A 21,313-nucleotide genomic window follows, 5' to 3' on the forward strand; every position below is an offset into this window, starting at 1 on the left:
CCCAAATTTCCAATTCATTTGATAGTAACTCACATGCATGTCGGCTAAGCCTATTGACAGTGGTTTCAACAGAGATGGTAATAGCCAAAGTAGGCAGCAATTGTCATGGGGAACTGGAAGGGGCTTCTATATTTAAAAGATTCATTCTGAATGAGGCTGGGATTTTGGTTAATGGTTGAAGTACAAAACTTTGTAAAAAACAAAAAAACAAAAACAAAACCAACCATGAGTAAGCTGGGCTATGGAAAATTTCATGTCTTTACAATAAAATTGCTTTACAATAAAGAAAATTTATCACATGTCAAAAAGCAATACTAAGAAAGGCCAACTTATGACCTCACCAGATTTACAGCAGGCTGTACAATGATAAGCTTACGTAGGCCAGTGCCAAGAGGAGCTACTTCCCAGAAGCGTAGACCACACTAAATGGACTGCCAGACAACAGCCTTCAGTGCAGAACTCTCTCTGTAAAACAGCACTTACCAATATGTGGGTCAGAGGAAGGAAACAGTAACTACTTATTGAATGAATGAGCAAATGAATGAACAAGTGACCATCCTCAGAAGTCAGACAGTTAGTTATGTCATGGAATCAGCAAACCATGGTATGCAACAAATGCTGCTTGGAAGGCTGAGGAAAAGATTCCATATATCTACTCAGGCGTGCCAGTTCCCAAGGTAATTGTGGCAACACAAACAAATTTATCAAAAGCATCATTAAATGTATTGCAGTTTTTTGCTATTTGTATTTTTTCCTGTGGATACAAATTAAAATTATGGCAATTATGGTGGAAAGGTCTCTGAAATTTTTCAGTGTTTTAAATGGGAATGTCTTGCTCAAAAGAGTTTGAATTATCTTTTCAAATACTCCAAGCCCTACTCTTTTTCTCCTCTCTTTCTGGCTCTCTGATTATACAAGTGTTAGATCGACTGAGAAAGTTCTGCAGGTCCCTGAGGTTCATTTCTTTTTCATCTAATTTCTCCTGTTTTACAAATTGGGTCATTTCTGTTGGCCTACATTCAAGTTTACTGGTTCTTTCCTCTGTTGTATTTATTATTCTATTGAGTCCATCCAGTGAATCTTTTATATCTGTTATTACATTTTTTCAGTTCTAAAATTTTCATTTTGTTCTCCTCATATCTTCTATTTCTTTGCTGAGACTTCCTGTTTTACCTTTTGTTTGAAATGCGGTCATAATTGCTTGTTTCATGGTGGCTGGGGTAAAATCCTTGTTAGATAATGCCAACATCTACACCATCACAGTGTTGGCATCTGTTGATTGTCTTTTCTTATTCAAGTTGTGATTCTTGAGGCTCTTGAAATGGCAAGTGATTTCTTTATTGTATCCTATACAGTTTGATATTATGTTGTGAGGTCCTGGATCCTATTTACTGTTCTTTTTTACAGGCAGTCACCCTTTTTATGGAATAGTGTACAAGTCTAGATGTGGATGAAAGTTCAGCTTCCATTTTGGCCCCACTGGCGAATTTACTTCCTGTTGAATCTGGAACATCCATTTACACTGCCTACTGCCTCATTGCCACTGAGTGAGAGGGGAGGCTCTGCTCTTCCCTGATGGAGACAAGGGAGGTAGAATCAGAAATGCCAATGAGCACCACATCAATATTTGGTATCCCTTGAATTTCCAGATACATTTTAGGATCAGCTTGTCAATTTCTGCAAAGCAGAAGCTGGAATTTTGGTAGGAATTATGTTGCCTTTGTAGATCAATTTGTGGCATATTGTCATTCAGTGATATTCAGTTTTTTGATCCACGAACATGAGCTGTCTTTTAATTTATTTGTCATATGTAATTTCTTTCAACAATGTTGAAGGCAGAGTATATCCTCTGCCTTTCTTTTGTTAAATTTACTATTATTTTATCTTTTTTGATGTGATTATAAATGGAATTGTTTTCTTAATTTCAATTTTTTTATGGTAAAAATACATATATAACATAAAACTATCACTTTAATCATTTTTAAGTGTAGAGTTCAGTAGCATTAAATACATTCAGATTGCTGTGCAACCATCACCATGATCCATCTCCAGAACTTTTCACCACCCCAAACTGAAAATCTCTACCCATTAAACAATAACTCTTCATTTCTCCCTCTCCCCAGTCCCTGGAAACCACTATTCTGCCTTCTGTTTCTATGAATTTGACTACTCTAGATACCTCATATAAGTGGAATTATACAGTATTTGTCTGAATTATTTCATTTAGCATAAGGTCTTCAAGGTTCACCCATGTTGTAGCATGTGCCAAATTTCTTGCCTTTTTAAGACTGAATAATATTCCATTATATATATATATACCAACCACATTTTGTTCCACCGTTTGGTTATTGTGAATAATGCTGTAATTTTCATTTTGAATTGTTCATTGCAACTCTATTGAAATATAATTGATTTTTGAATACTGATATTGTATTCTACAGTTCATTTATTAGTTCCAATAGTAATTTGTTAGATTCCTTAGGATTTTCTATATTTTAGGTCATGTTATCTCCAAATGAAGATCCTTTTACTTCTTTCATTTCAATCTGAATGTCTTTTGTTTCATTTTATTTCTATCTCAGTCAGTTAGGGCTACTAAAACAGAATACTGTAGAGTGGGTAGCTTAAATAACAGACATTTATTTCTCACAGTTTTGGAGGATTGGAAGTCCAAGATCAAGGCACCAGTATGGTCAGGTTCTTGGTGAATGCCATTTTGCTGGTTCACAGATAGCTGTCTTCTGTTGTATGGTGACGAGAGCGAGCGAGCTTTGGTCTCTTTGTCTCCTTTAAGGGCACTAATCCCATTCATGAGGGCTCCACCTTTGTGACCTAATTACCTCTCCAAAGCCCCAACTCCAAATACCATCACACTGGGGATTTAGGCTTCCACATATGAATTTGGGAGGTGAGGGGATACAAACAAACATTCCATCTATAGTACTTGTCCAATTGCCCTGGCTAGAACTTCCAGCACAATGCTAAATAGAAGTGGTGAGAATGAGCAACTTTACCTTCTTCCTGATCTTAATGGGAAAGCATTCATTCTTTGGCCATTAAGCATCATATCAGTTACAGATATTTTTTTGCAGGTGTGCTTTATCACATTTCTGATTTGTTGAGAATTTTTATCATAAAAGGGTATATAATTTTGCTGAGTACTTTTTCTGCATCTGTTAAGATAACTGTATGGTTTTCATTTTTTAGTCTATCAATATGGTGTATCATGTTGATTTTTGGATATTAAAACAACCTTGCCTTCCTGAGACAAATCTCACTTGGTTATGGCATATAACTTTTTTATATGTTGTGGGATTCAGTTTTCTAGCACTTTGTTGAATATTTTGTGTCTATATCCATAAGGGATATTGGTTGCAGTTTTTTTCTTTTTGTGATGTCTTTGTTTGGTTTTAGTATAAGGTATTTGGTGTCTGGCATCATTGCCTCAGTTTGGACATACTATCTGCTCTTCTATTTCTTTGAAATAATTTGTAAGGGATTTGTGTTAATTCTTTAAAACTAGCACAGCTTTTAGAATTGGGGAGTGGGGTGAATGGGCATAGTTTTTCCATGGATAGACCTATGATTAATTTCCCTGTCTCTCACTTCTAGCTTCCATACCTGCAGGTCTGGGGCTCAGTGCTCCCCAGAGTTCAGCTGAGAGGACTGGCTCCTGTTCCCACAGCAGCCCCTTCATGCTCACTTTCTGTGAGCTGCACTTTTTTTCTGCTCTGTTTATTTGCATACTTTCAATGGTTTATAATATTTCAGGAATCTTTTATTTGCTGATGACTCTCCTGCAATTCTCTTTGCTATAATGCATTTATTCCCTTTGATATATCTACTGCTATTTCAAAGGGGACTCACAGAAGAGGCAAATGTGTGCTGAACCCACCATTTAATCATGAGATGAAAGCTCAGTGCTTAACGTACAGATTAACACTGTAGCAGATTAACACTGTAGCAGCTCCCTCAATGTTTGTGAGGTTGAAATGAATTAAATCCATTGTATTGGGACTTCAAAAACTGTATTATGTTATTTGTAGTACTGCTTTAAGTTTTTCATATTTACAAAACTGAAATATTTGATTTGCTTTTATATCTCTGAACATGCAACTCAAATAATCATTACATTTTTAGACATTTTCATTTAAATGATATATATATATTCTTTAGAAGGATTTTAATGATATATGTGTATACACATGCATACATGTGTGTATGCATATACATACACACACACACATATATCTCCAAAATATTGTAGCCATATTGAATTAACATTGAAATTATCATTGTACGTGACTTTTTATTCTTATTTGGGGGTCTTAATTTTAATAGAATGTCATCAAAATCTAAATTGTCTAAATAATTCTTACATTCAGGGAGATTTGGGATTGTTTGGTTTTTCCTTATTATAACTGCAGACGTTTTAGACATCTGGATCTTGTTTCCAAATTTTTTTTAAAAATGAAAACCCTTAAAGACTCACAGAAGTAATTTAGCCAATTTCTCTTGCCCTGAGCTGAATGTCTTGCAGGCATCTCAAGATAACTTACTCCATCTCTCGGTAAAACATTTCCATACTTATTGTACTCTCGAGAAATTCTTTTTTACATCTGACCTGTTCCGATTTGAGCTTGTCTCCTTTCTTTTACTCCCTGACATTTTTAAGGAGACTAGAACATTCTGGAAGCATTCACATAATCACCCAAAGAATTTACTGCTTCATCATCTGACTTTTGAAAAATGCCAAGAGCTATTATCGTTAAAGTTAAATAATGCCATAGGATGATAATTAATTTGATCCACAACTGTTCAGTGTCATCTCCCTGTACAGAGAAGCAATGAAATATAATAAGTAATAAATTGGTTAAGGGCATGGGGTTTAGTGTTGGTCGTACTTAGATTTCTATCCTGGCTTCTCCACTTACTAGCATAGCTCCATACTTTCTTCAGTCTCAGTTTCCTCTTCTGTAAATTGGGATCACAATGCTGCTTCCCTCATATAGTAAGACTTCAACAAGATACTATGTATAAAGGGCCCCACCCACATAGAGGGCACCCATAGAGCCCTATAACTATTTGTTTTTACTGTTTATTATCTATAGCAGACCCACTCTATTAAAGGAGAGCAATGAGATATCATGTAATAAATAACTGTCCTTATGAATTATTTAGGAGATAATGGGCCATGCTTATTGTTCTATGAGGCCAAATTTGAAGGTAGTAATGGGAGTTTTATTTGTTTTTAAAAATGTTTCCTTAAGTCCAAAAGAAGAGGGAAAACACTGAAGCTCTTTATAAACTTTAAAGAAATTTTATTCGTAATTACTTTTGGTTTTCCTCATTTTCACAGAAGTCAAGTGTCCTTAAGTCTTGCTGAGCTTGTCAAAGGCCTATAGATAATGATGCTTGGGTGGCAACTCTCAGCAACCAATGGCAAAGTAGCTGTTGGACATATTTGGAAAAATTCTTATTTTATTCTGTGCATTGGACCTCCATTAATGAAGACCAATAGAGAGGAAAGGGAACAGGATAAAATTAACAAGAAAGATACAAAAGAGAGGGATGAGACAGCATTTTAAAATTTAGGCTGCCAAAGGAGGCAAATTCTCTGCTGGGAGAAGCTAATGGAAGCAACTATGAGGACCACCATTTCATTCTGCTAGTGCCATCCTGTGCTACCACAGAGAAGAGAAGGGTCGTTAATTTAAGACAATGACAACTACCCAGCTTGGAAACCATAGGCTGAAACTGGAAAACCCCAGAAATAAGGGAACATAATTGATGGGAACTAAAATCATCATGGAATCACCTCCTAAGTTTGATGTTTTTTAAGTATGAGCAGTAACTAAGCTAAAGCAGCAACTGATGGTGAAATTGAGCACAAAGGAATAGGGCTTCATTTGTGATTTGGAGGCATCTACACCCTATTCTAAAGGTTTAGTTGCTTTCATTTTTACCTATTATGTCCAGAGATATTTATTCTAATATTGTATTAGACTATGGGTTTTACTTAAAAATACAAAACTTATACCTATTTACTTACAGCCGTATCATAATTACATTTTTTTTTTTTCTGTAGAGATGAGGTCTGTGTTGCCCAGGCTGGTGTTGAGCTCCTGGCCTCAAGAGATCCTCCTGCCTCGGCTTCATAAATTGCTGGGATTACAGACATGAGGCACTGCGCCTGGCCCATAATTAAATATTTAATGCTATTCCAACTTCCAGAAATTAAGTCTCTTTAAGTGAGTATGGAAACTCAAGACAGCAAGTTTAATTACTGACTTAATCCTTTTTTTTTTTTTTTTTTTTTTTTTTAGACAGGGTCTCACTCTGTTGCCCAGGCTGGAGTACAGTGGCACAATCTCAGCTCACTGCAACCTCCACCTCCCAGGTTCAAGCAATTCTTCTGCCTCAGCCTCCAGAGTAACTAGGATTACAGGCACCTGCCACCATGCCTAGCTAATTTTTGTATTTTTAGTAGAGATGGGGTTTCACCATGTTGGCCAGGCTGGTTTCTTGACCTTAAGTGATCCATTCACCTTGGCCTCCCAAAGTACTGAGATTACTGGCATGAGCCACTGTGCCCAGCCTGACTTTATCCTTTTAATGAAAAATGATAAAGTGCTGTATTCAGAAGCTGTCAGTACTGCACTATTATTCTTTGCATCTGTTCCTCAATTCATCAAATATTTATTGGCACCTTGCTGTGCTTGGAAGGACTTTTTAAATTTATTTCCATGGCTGCATTTCCTGTATGATGCTGGCTTAATTTTGTCAATTAAAGTTTGAAGAGAAAAAGTGCATGCAAATTTCGGTATCAAAATACATGTGAGACATCATTTCATATTCCTCTCCATTGTCAAAGTTTCTCCTTTCTTTTAAAAGATGAAAGGACTGAATTCCTTCCACCTTAAAAGAATTTTTGCAATTGACAAATAATAATTGTACATACTTATGGGGTACATAGAGATATTTCGATATATATTCTCTATAGTGATCAGATTAGGTAGATTAGTATATCCATCATCTCAAACATTTATTGGTTCTTTGCCTTGGGAATGCTCAATATCCTTCTAGTTATTTGAAAATACATAACATTTTGTTGTTAACTCTAATCATCCTACAGTTATATAGCACTAGAACTTATTTCTCCTATCAGTAACTTTGTATCCTTTATCAGATATCTCCCTATCCCTCCCTTCTCCCTACCATTCCCAGCCTCTAATATCCTCTGTCCTACTTTTTACTTCTATGATATCACCTTTTTTAGCTTCCACATGAGTGAGAACATGTGGTGTTTAATTTTCTGTTCCTGGCTTATTTCACTTAACATAATGTCTTTCAGTTCCATCCACATTGCCGCAAATGACAGGATTCCCTTCTATCTCTTTAATAATATAATGTAGTCCTCAATTACTGTCTCTTTTTTGGTTCCCCTGTTGAGGCTGCTTGGTTTGGATCACAGCGCTAATAAGATCAGCATCTCATCTGTTTCAGTCTCTCATGAGTCATTTTCTTCATTAAGGGAATGACGGGAGGGAATGTGTGAGAAGAAATTTCATTGTCTGTTAATTGTGTACCTGATTCTGGCTCTCTAATGTTGATGACTGAAAACGTGTGGACAGCTCAGTCTGAGCCCATCGCTACTAACTTCTCAAACTTCTTCACCAAAGATGCTTCTTAGGATGGCAGAGTGTAAATGTGGGTTCTCAGTAGTCTATAGTATAACTTCAACTGGAATCCTTAAACTCAGTTTCTTTGAAGTATTAAAATTCACATGCTTTTTTGGATCTTAAGCAATAGCATAATTGATTTTTAATATAAAATAACATTTCCTCTTTCTGGGCACACCTTGGAATTAATAACACAGGGCCATGTGATTAGGTTCTAGGTAACAGGAAGTGGGTGGAAGTGATGTACCCTTCTTCTAGGCCTGGCCATAAGAGCTCAAGCATGGTTGCCTGTGCTTTTTCATCCTCTTCCGTGGAGACCCTAGAGGCCATGTGTTCAGTATGGTAGTGACACAGGTGCAAAGAGCTGGGATCCTGCATCCCTATGTGGAGGCAATGAGCTTGATAATACAGCACATTGTGACATGAGAAAGAAATAAATTTTTATTATGTTAAGCTACTAGGATTTTAGGGGTAGTTTGTTCCAGCAGCTATATTAATTGTCATGATTAATACACCATGATAACAATTTTTTCCTGTCAGCCATATTCATCAAGATGCAGTTTCATTGAGTCAATCAATTTTGAAAATGGGGCTGAATTGAAGAATGGTGAACAGACTTAGTGTCTAGGAAACGTATTTCCTCTTTCTTGCTGTTGAAATATTTCCAGCCCCAGACTTACAAAAATATGTGGATACCAAAAATAGGTTTGCTTTTTTTTTCATTTCTTTCTTTTTTCACAAATATCATGAACTCTATCAGGGTAACCATTGAGAGAATATACCCCGAATACCATGGGGGGAAAATGCAATATTTTAAGTTTGGGTTGAAATTTTGGCAAGTGAATCTTCTTGTCAAAAAGAAAAATTATTTGCATCCTTCGGCAGATTTAGAAGGTTTCTGACCCACTGGCCTTCTGTCTCAATATTAAAACATGATGACTGATGATGTAATTTATTTAACACTAATGTGAACACTTATCTTATATATTAGGTCTCAAAAGATTAATCTTCCTCAAAAATCTGTTGTTTTCATCAAAAGCAAATCCTAGGACTTGTAACACTCCCACTCGTACCTATTCTTAACACATTTCCAATGTCCCTGGACACAACCAGGAAAAACCATTTGAGGGCAATCTTTCACCACACTCAGGCATTGTGTAGTCTAGACAATTCCCAGACTCATTCATTCCATCAACAATCTCTCACCAGCAACAATCTATTTTTGTTATCCCCAAACCACTTAGTTGTTAAGTGGACTCTTGGACCATTAACTTTAAGTGAACAGAAAGAGACATGACACATATTTAAATTATAAAAACTGAAGGTAATATTAAAGGTAAGACAAATTGTTTCATGTCAGTAGAAGATGGCTGATCTCACTGTTAATTTCACTAGGTTTTTGGCTCAATAATGGAAGCATTACGTTCTACATGCAGTATGTTTCCTTCCTGCCTCTTTATTGCTACTAAGTTAAAGAATTTAAAATTACAATGATAGGTCATTAGGAATGTCAGCAAGTGATTGAGGGCGTCATCTGATTAATTCTGTTATCAGAATGTTATTTCAGTCCAGCTCAAACATGGACAGGGAATGAATGGAGAGATTTATGAGTGAGCAGTACCTTGAAAACTCTTAAGTCCACAATGGAATCAAAACCTGGAAGTTTGATTGGTTTTACTTGGGCTTAGTGACAAATTCCTAATCTACTCTGATTACATTGCACTCTTTAGGGCATAGGTCCCATGGCCCATTAGGAACAGACCACACAGCAAAAGGTGAGCAGCTGGCAAGCATTACCACCTGAGCTCTGCCTCATGTCAGATCAACAGCAGCACGAGATTCTCATAGGAGCGGGGACTCTTTCATGAACTGTGCATGCAAGGGATGTAGGCTGTGCGCCTCTTATTGGAATCTGGTAATGCCTGATGATCTGAAATGGAACAGTTTCATCCCAAAACCAACCCCCCGACCCCGTCTGTGGAAAAATCGTCTTCCACAAAACTGGTCTCTGGTGCCAGAAATGTTGGGGACCACGCTGTAGAGCAATTCTTTATATTCTATTGTGGCATCTTGATGTGTTTTTTTAAGCATCCCCAAGATTTCATTGTTTTGTTTTCTCTAATGAGAAAGAAAATAATCAAGTATTGGGGATGAGTCAGATTCCTAGTGACTGAGGCATTTGTTCCACAGCTTGTTTTGTTTTGTTTTAATCCCAACCCTTTACCCTCATCATTGGAAATTGGCAAAACTTTATCCCCAAAGTGGTAAGTTCTGGCTTGTCAAGATAATTAAGGCTATTGCTGAGATACACCACATTTGAAGTGACAGAAACGGTCTTTAATGGCATTATCAGTGTCATGGAGAAATTTTCCCATCCATGATTTTTCAGGTCCTAGGATGTTTCCCTCTGGCAACCAACATTTTTTTTTCAGAGAGAAAAAAATGTATCTGTAGTCACTGCCCATCTTCTGGCAAAATGTGTTGAAAGGTGTACACTCAAGAACTGCAAGATGATCAGAATTATTATTTTCACTGTTTCTTTGAACATTACACTTCAGTCAGGAGGTACTATGGTAGACTGCTAGTTAACCTCTGAAAAACAATTAGTGTGTGGATTTGCATTTAGGGGCTACTCTCCTAACCTTGTAATAATCTGGGCCTGTCAGAATTGAGAACAACACATCTTTTCCCATCTATGTAGTGCCTCCAAAGCAATTTTAATTTTAGAAAATATCTTCTATGGTTTGGATTTTCTGCATCACAATAACCAGAAGTCATTAAACAGTTCACATCTATACAACAGTGGCTAAAAAGCAAAATCTCTGCCAGTATGCATTTGATGGGCATCATTGATTATGTGTGATTTCCAGCAGTTCGTTTCAGTATAATACTTACCAGCCATTAACACTGGGTGGTTAGTTTTCCAAGCGTATCCTAAAAACGGTGACCCAGATAGGTTTTTGCTGTGCAAAGTGTTATATTGATGCCTCTTGTCCTCTTCCAGTGGCTAAATTTATCTGTTTTATACTGAAAAGTACTAATACTGGTTGGTTGAGGTAATTTTTTTTTTCCACAGAGCACACTCTGCTGTATGTGCAAACTACATACTTGAGCAACGTCTCATGAAAGGCAATGCGCTGGAGCAAATGCATTTTCAGTTACATAATTCCCACTTCCAGACACTCATTGAGATTCTTATTTTCTACTTTTTGAGCTATTTCTATACAATGGCCACCTTGGCCAGTCCACATTTCCCAACACATAGAGATTCTCATTCTTGCTTCGCATTGAGTGGGCTCTGTTTATGACATATACCAGAATGCACTCAGACAATAGGTAGGTTCTCAAAACAGCCAGAGAATGCCCTCTTTTGTGAGAAGATCCACAAAAAACTACTGAATAAATGATTCTTTTACAAGCAGGGAACCTTTAGGCATCAAAAATTTAGAAAAATAGCTCTGGGTGTTATGCTTTTGTCTTCTTAGAAAAGGATCACTTGCAGTCCAGGTTACATCTAATTTTACAAACAATGGGTAGAAAGTATAACTGATTTATTTCCAAAATTTAATCTGCTCATGTAAAACACAGAAACGGAAAGGGCTGTGAGGGTTTTTGATTTTTTCCTTCTTACAGACTTCACATACATTACTTGTAAATATGTTTTTAAGATTTGTCTGATTCATACGATTTTCTGTAAGACACTCAGACATGGATGTCTTTGCTTTACAGTATTGTAGCCTGCTGAACAAAGTGGAAAAGGTTGGTCACATTCAATCAACAAAAAGGCATAGGGGCAGAGGACAGACAGCACAGAAAGCATGGTTTTGCCCCTGCACTTGAAGATTTTAAGTACCAGAGCTCTAATACGGGCTTTTCTGTCAATTCATTCATTGTTCAACAAAATTTTTTGAGTGTCCGCTATGTGCCTGACATTCTTCTAGCACTGTATTTTCAGAATTGAACATAATTGATCAAAGTACCTCGCTCATGGAGCTCATAGTGTCTAGGGGAGGGCAGAGAAGAAAGGAAAAATGAAGGAATATATAACTCACTCTAGGTACAGGTAAGGATGTATGTGAAAGCTTCCTAGTAGAAGAGCCTCCTAAACGGAATCCTAAGTAAGAATTGACCAGGGAGGGAGAAGGAAATCATTTTAGCATGAGAAGCTTCTGGAGTCATGCAGATGAAACTGTGTGTGTGGTGTGCTTGTGGTGCTGGCAGCAATTTGGTGTTGCTGCAACTTTTGGGGTGAGGCAGGGAGTGAGGCCAGCTTTGGTACCATATTAAAAAGCTCGGTCTTTGTACAACCAAGACTGGAGAAGACAGTAGATTTAAGAAAGTGACAAGATCAGATTTTCAAGCACCTATTCTGTGCTCTTGTGGGGTACTGCTGGGTGTGGGAGCTACAAAGATAAGAAGACACTAAAGGTCCATGATCTGAGGTGCTCACTTCTGCACTGCCCACCCACCTCTTTTTTTCTTTTTGGTCTACTTTACTTTCTTATTCGACTCTAGACCTGCTCTCCCTTGATCCACACCCAGCACACCATTCCTCTCCCTTCAGTGCAGGATGGGCATTTGGTGGCCAGTCCCTGTCCTTTTGCACAGAGATCCAGCATGCAGAATAACAAAACTATTTAATAACTCCTTGGCAAGGCTGACATATTAGCTTTAGTTTCTATCATTAATACCTGCTAGTCCCATGCTTCATGGCACCAGAAAACTGATGACCAAAAGTCCCAATTCCCTCACATTTTAAGCCATCAAACAAATCTACCTTTACAGGGAAACTTGAAACCAAATCTGTTCTTTAAAAACCAATGCACAACAGACACATAAACCAATGGAACAGAATAGAGAACACAGAAACACCACCACACATCTACAACCATCTGATCTTTGACAAACCTGACAAAACAAGCAATGGGGAAAGGACTCCCTATTCAATAAATGGTACTGGGAGAACTGGCTAGCCATATGCAGAAAACTGAAAGTGAACCCCTTCCTTACACCATATACAAAAATTAACTCAAGATGGATTAAAGACTTAAATGTAACAGCCAAAACTATAAAAACCCTAGAAGAAAATCTAGGCGATACCAGTCAGGACATAGGCACTGGCAAAGATTTCATGACAAAATCACCAAAAGCAATTGCAGCAAAAGCAAAAAATGACAAATGGTATCTAATTAAACTAAAAAGCTTATGCACAGCAAAAGAAACTAGCATCAGAGTGAACAGGCAACCTACAGAGTGGGAGAAAATTTGCAACCTATCCATCTGACAAAGGACTAATATCCAAAATCTACAAGGAACTTAAACAAATCTACAAGAAAAAAACAACCATATTAAAAAGTGGGCAAAGGATATGAACAGACACTTCTCAAAAGAAGACATTTATGTGGCCAACAAATATATGGAAAAAAACTCATCATCACCAATCATTAAAGAAATGCAAATCAAAACCTAAATGAGAGGCCGGGCGCGGTGGCTCACGCCTGTAATCCCAGCACTTTGGGAGGCCAAGGCAGGCGGATCACGAGGTCAGGAGATCGAGACCATCCAGGCTAACATGGTCAAGCCCTGTCTCTACTAAAAATACAAAAAAATTAGCCGGGCATGATGGCAGGCCCCTGTAGTCCCAGCTACTCAGGAGGCTGAGGCAGGAGAATGGCATGAACCCGGGAGGCAGAGCTTGCAGCCAGCCAAGACTGCGCCACTGCACTCCAGCCTGGGCAGCAGAGCGAGACTCCGTCCCAAAATAAATAAATAAATAAATAAATAAATGAGATACCATCTTATGCCAGTCAGAATGGCAATTATTAAAAAGTCAAGAAATAAGAGATACTGGCGAGGTTGCACAGAAGTAGGAATGCCTTTACACTGTTGGTAGGAATATAAATTAGTTCAACTATTGTGGAAGACAGTGTGCAATTCCTCAAAGATCTAGAACCAGAAATACCATTTGACCCAGCAATCCCATTACTGGGTAAATACTCAAAAGAATATAAATCACTGCATTACAGAGATACATGCATGAGTATGTTCAGTGCAGCATGCTTCACAATAGCAAAGACCTGGAATCAACGCAACTGCCAATCAATGATAGACTAAAGAAAACGTGGTACATATACACCATGGAATACTATGAAACCATAAAAAAGGACACAGGGAGGGGAACACCACACTGGGGCCTGTTTGGGGGTGGGATGGGAGGAGGGAGAGCATTAGGAAAAATAGCTAATGCATGCTGGGCTTAGGTGATGCATTGATAGGTGCAGCAAACCACCATGGCACACGTTTACCTATATAACAAACCTGCACATCCTACACATGTACCCCAGGACTTAAAATAAAACAATGCACAACCTTTCCAAAAGAAAGCTTTCTCCAATAATTCATAAAGAAAGGTTTCTTTGGAAAATGTTGTGCATTGGTTTTTACATAAGAGTAGTACCTTGTTCTACCAGTTATAGTACCAACCATCGTTATTTTTTTTCCTCCATCAAGTACCCCACAGGGCTTTTCATTGCAGTTTACAAGCACCTAGTCCTAACCCTATCTAATTTGAAGTGTGTGTGTGTGCGTGTGTGTGTGCGTGTGTCTTTGTGTTCTTTCTGTTGCTTGCCAGAAGCATGTACTACTACCAAGGCTTTATCAACGTCCTGTTCCCAAAACCATTTCTGCTTATTCCTCTCACATCCCTCCTTTCACTAGTCATTTAAAAACAGTAAAACGTATTTCTTTATCCTGACATTATGGTTCCATTTTCCACAAATCTCCTTGTCTTGGCCCAGAAGCATATTTTGTAGAGCTGCAATTAAAATTTAATGTATTTTTTAATTTCCCAAATTATCAGTCCTCAGTATACATTTGGTGTAATATAATCATCATTGTGTTCTAGCTTATCATAATTTATGATCCCCCTCTTGCTGAACATGTAGGTTGTTTCCAGTTTTTCACATTAAAACATAATGCTGTCACACACCTTTAGGCATAGCAGCTCTCTTCTGTGAACTATGATATGTCTTTATGCTAAGTTCACAAGAGCAGGATTACTAATGTGAAACTATAAATATCTTTATGATCTTTTATTACAGGATTGGCATAATGCTTTCCAAAAGCATTATGCCAACAAAATGATTGATACATATTCTTGACCTTACAAAAGCAGTAAATTAAATCATGAATGCAGCATCTGCAGACAGCTCATCCTGCATTCATGCTGCAGGAAGTTCAGGTCACAGTTTTGAGTATGTTCTTTCATTTTTAATCAACTTCTGCTCTTAAATCTTAGAAGTACACAATATCAACTTCCAGCATAACCGAGAATTAACCATAAAGACCGATTAAAATGTTATTTATTATGAGATTATACTAGTGCCATTTTTAGCTTATGACACTTATCAATGTCATTTAACCTTATAAAAGAAAAATGTATCTAAAAGGCAACCACAACTAAAATATTTTATTGAAAATTCAGAAAAGTTACAATACTTTAAGACAGAGTTTTTCGTATTCTGTTATAAAGAAAAATGTTTAAAAAATTGACTTGAGTGCAATGATATTTAGGTTTCATTCAAACTAACAAAATCATTTTGAAAAACAAAAATCCACCCACAGCTGAATTTATTTGGGGTGTAAACATGTATTTTCTTATGTGTTATCAAGAAAACTCTAATGAAGTATTTATTTAGAGTGTTTTCTTTTCAAAACAGCATCTTTCTGGACCCAATTTGAACAGCAAATTAGTATTCGTATCTATTCACATAGACCACTGAGTTGTGTGCGTGTCTGCATATACTTGTGCACACATGCATGTAGGAACTAATTTTATTATGAAATTTTAAGAATCAGAGTGATTTGCTATTTCACTTATCATAGGGCAATAAATAGCATTTCTAGCCATTTCTTAAGCATGTTTCCTTATCTCATAGGTCAAAACCAGTTTCAGAAAGTTTAGCCTAGTAAATGCCAATGGCATAAACAAGACTAACCATAATGCTGCCAAAGTATTAACTATTACAACCAGGAATTTGATGTTAGGAAGTATACTACTACACTTTTCAGATCCAAGTTTCTCAAATTTTCTTATTAAGGGAAGCCAGGTGAGCCAAAAAGATCAGACTCATTTTTTAGAAAATCATTATTGTATATTATCAATGTTCTATATTTTTACCAAGTTATTCCTCAACAGATGGTATTCAGCCACTGATGTTATTTAAATAAATTTATTATTTACATTAGCTCTATTTCAAATCTTCTCCCTTTTAAATGAGGAAATTAGGTCAGGACCTAATTTGTGTAGGCTGTCAGTAAACAGATCCACTACTCAGATGCTGTACTGAAATCTACGAGAAGACATAAGTCACTCATAGTAAGACTTGTGCCTTGCCACAGCTAGAAATGGCACTAATACTTTTAATATTTCAAGTAATATTTTATAGTATTTTGCAGTTAAAGAGATTTTATGTAACTACTGTGAAACTACTAAGATTAGGCACTGTTAGGAAATTCAAAACACGCACATTGACATACAACACTTGTAAATATGTAAGCGCATTGTCTAGGCAAGATGCAGAAATCATTTTAATAAAGGAGAATTTAGTGAGAAAATGACTAAATATAATGTGGCATTTGCTAATACAGACTTGTTTTCATTTGGTAACACCATCTAAGCCGGTTTTTAACCAAGAATATGCTGTATCTCTTACTTTCTTAATTGTAAAGAAATCTGGCCACGTGTGGAAAAGAAGACCCTCTGAAAAAAACGTCTGAGAACCAGTGTTTTGACAAGCTGACTCCAATACTGATGAAACTCTTGGGTGTAAGGGAACAGTGATAACTGACTTGGTATGGAGCTCAATTAGAGGTAAATAAAGCTTTCCTTTCTTCCCCCTCAGTAGCAAAAAAAGGCTCTCAGGCCACTGATTAACTTTCAGGGAATAGTTCTTCACTGTGGTGGCTGACAAAATGCTGAAGTCACTTTAGTCACAGTGTGATGATCCAAAAGCGATGAGATACAAAATTTGACAGGTGCAATCACTCTAATTTCTCCAGGCTCCCAAAATAAAAGCAAGAGCTGGTATAATCGAAATATCGTCTCCAAAATCTTAAGGAAATTTTACGACTCCTTAAAGCTAAATTTTCAGAGAAAAAATTACCCACTGGTTATTTTTGCAAATAAAATGTATCATCAAATACCCTTAATAAGAATACATTTAAGCTTTCCATCTAAATAGTGTTTCTTGTTGAGAATTAAAACTTTCCTCCTTTTTAGCCCCTCTTCTTTTCTGCAATCCAACTTTTTCTTGTATTTAAAGTATTCATCATTTATTGAATTTAGTACTGGATGTTGATTCCACATTCTTATTGCTGAAGGAAGCCTGGTCGATAATATGCTCAAGATGTGTTCGTGCTGAATTTAAAATTTATTGCTATGATCAACTATTCAAATTTCATTGCATCTGATGAATTCCATAAGGAAAATAAACAATGGGCCAAAGTGTAAAAATGAAATAATACACACAGACTAGAAATATTATCTGAAAACAGGTGACAAAAACCTAGGGCTGCTTCCTATTAAATAATTTTCAACTCATTTTATATCAAGCTATAAAGTTTTTTAAACATCTAATTCAAGATTATATAATACTAGTTTCAGTGAAGATTCGTTTTCCTATAACTTCTTCTGCATTCTCTTAGTGTGACTAAAGGCTCAGTGTACCAGATTTGATATAAAAGTATCTCAAACAACTACTGTTGATACCTAATGTGAATGGCTAAAAAAGTTTTGATTCTTATGACTTTGTACCAAAATAAAGCTTCTGATATATCTTTAGGATTGTATTTGATGATCAGTTAATGATATAAGCAAAAAATACTTGAACTAAGTTAACATTTATATATAAAAATAGAGAATATATACAACTATAGTGATCTTGATGATATCTTCAAGTACAGTATACTAACAAACTAGAGTATCACCAGCCTGGGTAAACAGTTTATGTTTTAAAGTATGAATTTTTTTTTAAGTCAGGAGACAATTCTATTATTAATAATTTTCATTTTCCCCACCGAGAGATTCTTTATCTTGGTTAAAAATTTGAAAAATATGGAATAATTAGAAGTTATTTGTCTGAAAGAAGCATGGAGTGTCTCAATATTTAGAAGGGGGTTTATTATCTTGATTTTTTCTAAGCATGAATCCTTTTATGGTCTATGATTCTTGTATATTTTTTTTTGTTTTAAAGAGTTGGGATCTCCCTCTGTTACTCAGGCTGGAGTGCACTGGCACAATCATAGCTTACCACACCCTCAAACTCCTGTGCTCAAGGGATCCTCCTGCTTTAGCCTCCTGAGTAGCCGGGACTACAGGTACATGCCACCATGTCAAGCTTTTTAAAATGTTTATGTTTTATAGAATCAAGGTCTCACTATGTTGCCCAGGCTGGTCTCGAGCTCCTGGTCTCTCAAGTGATCCTCCCAACTTATCCTCCAGAATAGCTGGGATTAAGCACAGACCACCACACCCAGCTGATTCTTTTATTCTGCTCATAATAAATAAAAGGCTGTGATAAGAAAAGCCACAGGGCTGGAAAGAGTCCACAAATCCTCTGTTTTCTGAGGTGTCTATTTTCTGCCATTCAGGAAGATGGTGCCTACAAAACTCAGGAAAGGAAGGTAATAATAAAAAAAGCTCAAGCCACAAATAGTATAGCTGGACACACATCTTACTAGCCAGGAGTTTCACTAGCAAGTGGTCTCTATTCTGTTTTAAAAGAGCACAGCTTCTTTCTCTTGCTGAGGTTTATATGGCCACAGTGTAGGTTTCTTCAAGTTCTCTGATTTTCTGCTCAGGTCACTTATACTATTAAAAATCATGAATTCATTTTCAAAGTATTAAAATATAATCAAATAGATTCAATACTAAAATTAAGCTGAACATAATTTATTCTTTTCCTTGGACATGATATGAGAAATAAAACATCCTGGCCTGGGAGTCAGAAGATTAGGTTCTCTTAATCTCAAGGTTGAGTGGTCCTGACCAAGTTACTCAACTTTTCTAGGCCTCCATTTCCTCTGATGAAAAATAAGGAAGTTGCACTGGATAACTTTTAAAGTCTGTTTTCAAATTTCATTGAAACACTAAGTCATGATCTTGAACAGTGCCTCTTGATTATGAAGATCAACTACCACTAGAATGTAACATTAATTCTAGTGTTTGCAATTTTCTGACGCTTATATTATGTTAAAATGGGAGTTTTCTATACTTCCAGGAGCTAATTATTAGTATTTGGCTACTAAAAACACAATTGAGTTTTTTTTTTAATATTATACATAAAGTTTACTTTGGCATTCACGAGGATGATCTGGAGAGAGCTTTTTGTTACATATATTCTATTTTATTCTCTTATTGTTGAAATCCTATTCCCTTCTCAAGTGAGAGGCAAAAGAGATATCTTGGTTAAGGTATTTCTTACTGAGATAAAAGAATAATAGAAGTATTCTTATTCTTTTAATTTTTTTACATTTTAATTTTTTCAATTTTCAGAACTTAATTTGTTGAAACTATTGCTAATACTTAAAAGCAAGGATTTGTCATAGGTTTACCACTACTGGTAAAGAGCTATGATTACTTCCAAAATAATAATACTATGCCAAAGAAAACAGTTTGTTACCATTTTTAAGTATATGGCAATGTATTTTACTAGTTATCTTGATAATTTTCAGAAATGAGACAAAAATAGAAGACTCATGATTCTGCTTTTACTATTTCAAACCAGATGTTAAGCATGTTGAATTCAAATTTAGAAAAGGACTTTGTGGAGTGCCAGCTACAACTTTGGGAGTAGGATAAATAATTTCTTCAACAGTTATATATGTACCTAATAAGAAGCCAACAACTCCAATGAATGCTATAGAAATATTTTTCAGGACCATCCATATATTATAATGTTCCTTAGAAAATGTAAGAATTTCAACCAAAGGTGGCAGGATTAGAGCCAATGTGCTGCTGCTCACAGCTCCAACGAAGGAAATCACAATGTCTAAACGAGGAATAAGAATTGCTCCGGCACCTAGAAAATGAAAATACATTTATTTTTCTTATTTAAATGTTTGTTACTTACCTGAATACTAAAAGTAGGCGACATTTCCTAGACTTTCACTTGTCAACAGTTTCTTATGTAAAGAACTTTTAATTTTTTGCTTTAAAATTCTGGGCAAAGAGGTTTTGATAGTTTATTTCCAAAGCATTTGCATTACTTTGTCTGCCCATACAGCTCAATAATGCACAAGACATGCAGTGGTGGGACATAAATAAATGAGAGAGAAGAGATAGCTATTCTTTAAAGTAGAATTCCGATTTATCAAAATAGAAGGACCAACGGAAACAGAAAAGCATTCAGCAAATACCACAATAATCACTGGATAGGAAGAGTCACTGATGAATGCTGAAATTAGTGGGCAAAAACGATGAGATCTGGATAGTTACAGAGTTTCAAAATATCTTCAAGATACTTATTAATTACAAAGGGAAAACTAGTACCTTTACAGTAGAGAAATATGTCAAGAGACCAACTTAACCAAGTAAGCAAAATTAACATCACCAGTAAGACACTGATACTATGATGTGATACGCTGAGAAGTGCACAGCATCACTTCCGTGGGATTCTTGCTACAAATGCTTAACTTCAACCGAATCATGGGAAAGCATCAGAAAAATTCAAATGGAAAGAAATTCTACAAAATTACTGACATTTCGAAAGTGTCAAGGTCAAGAAAGACAAAGAAAGTCAAGGACAGTCAAGATTGGAAGAGACAAATGAATATGACAGCTAAATTCAAGTGGGACCATGGCTAATGTCCTGGACCAGAAAAGGATCTTAGTGGGAAAACTGGCAAAATTACAACAAGGTCTATAAAGTAGTTAATAGCATTGTATCCATGCTAATTCCTTGGTCTTAATAATTGTACTGTGATTATGGAAGCTGTGAACGTTAGACGAAGCTGACTAGAGGTTTATGGTAACTACTTTCTTTTATACCCTTTCTGTGTAAATTACCTCATAATGAAAAGTTCTTTTTTAAAAAAAAAAAAATAGTACTCCACTATTGGCAGCAGATTTCCAAACTGTTGACAAGTTTTCTGCAAGTTCTGGTCTGGTACTTTCTTGATCTTTTCAAAATGCATCAACAGAAGATTTGCAAAAACCAAGACTCATATTCCTTCCTTATTTGTCCAAATGATTTGTTGAGGGTTTGGAGTTGCCACCAGAAATAACAGCTGTGTTTACTCATATGCAGGCTGTGACAACTACATCACCACTGCCACTGATGAAGATTATATCACGTTTCCTCTTTGGGGATTCCAATTATGGCATGTGTTGGAGATATATATATATATTCCTGTTAGTAATTTAGCTTTCAGTTTGCAGTTTCTCTACTTCTTAATTTTTAATTTATGACGTTTTATTTTTTCCTTTTTCTATTTTTTCTGTGGCTCTCAACATTTTCCAGGAGGTTGTGGGATCAATTTCGAACTAAGTTCCCACCATGTTCCTCATATAACCAGAAGTTATTATTTATCATTCTGTATTCAAATTATTATGAAAGCTAAAGCCCTAAAAA

General features: G+C 36.2%; 2 protein-coding genes across 3 annotated transcripts in view; one reads left to right on the forward strand and one right to left on the reverse strand.

Moving 5' to 3' along the window:
• The window catches only part of CEP295 (centrosomal protein 295), a 1,096,927-nt gene that overhangs the window by 496,078 nt on the left and 579,536 nt on the right, over window positions 1–21,313 (forward strand). The window lies entirely within an intron of this gene.
• The window catches only part of SLC36A4 (solute carrier family 36 member 4), a 52,995-nt gene continuing 46,814 nt past the window's right edge, over window positions 15,133–21,313 (reverse strand). The window contains exon 11 of one of the 2 annotated variants that reach the window (XM_050758914.1): window positions 15,133–19,762. In XM_050758914.1, the coding sequence (XP_050614871.1) occupies window positions 19,455–19,762 (308 nt within the window). In that variant the 3' untranslated portion in view covers window positions 15,133–19,454. The remainder of the gene's footprint in view (window positions 19,763–21,313) is intronic. The other variant, XM_050758915.1, reaches the window with a different exon arrangement.

Source organism: Macaca thibetana, chromosome 14 (genome assembly GCF_024542745.1).
Source record: "Macaca thibetana thibetana isolate TM-01 chromosome 14, ASM2454274v1, whole genome shotgun sequence".
Taxonomy (NCBI): Eukaryota; Metazoa; Chordata; class Mammalia; order Primates; family Cercopithecidae; genus Macaca; species Macaca thibetana.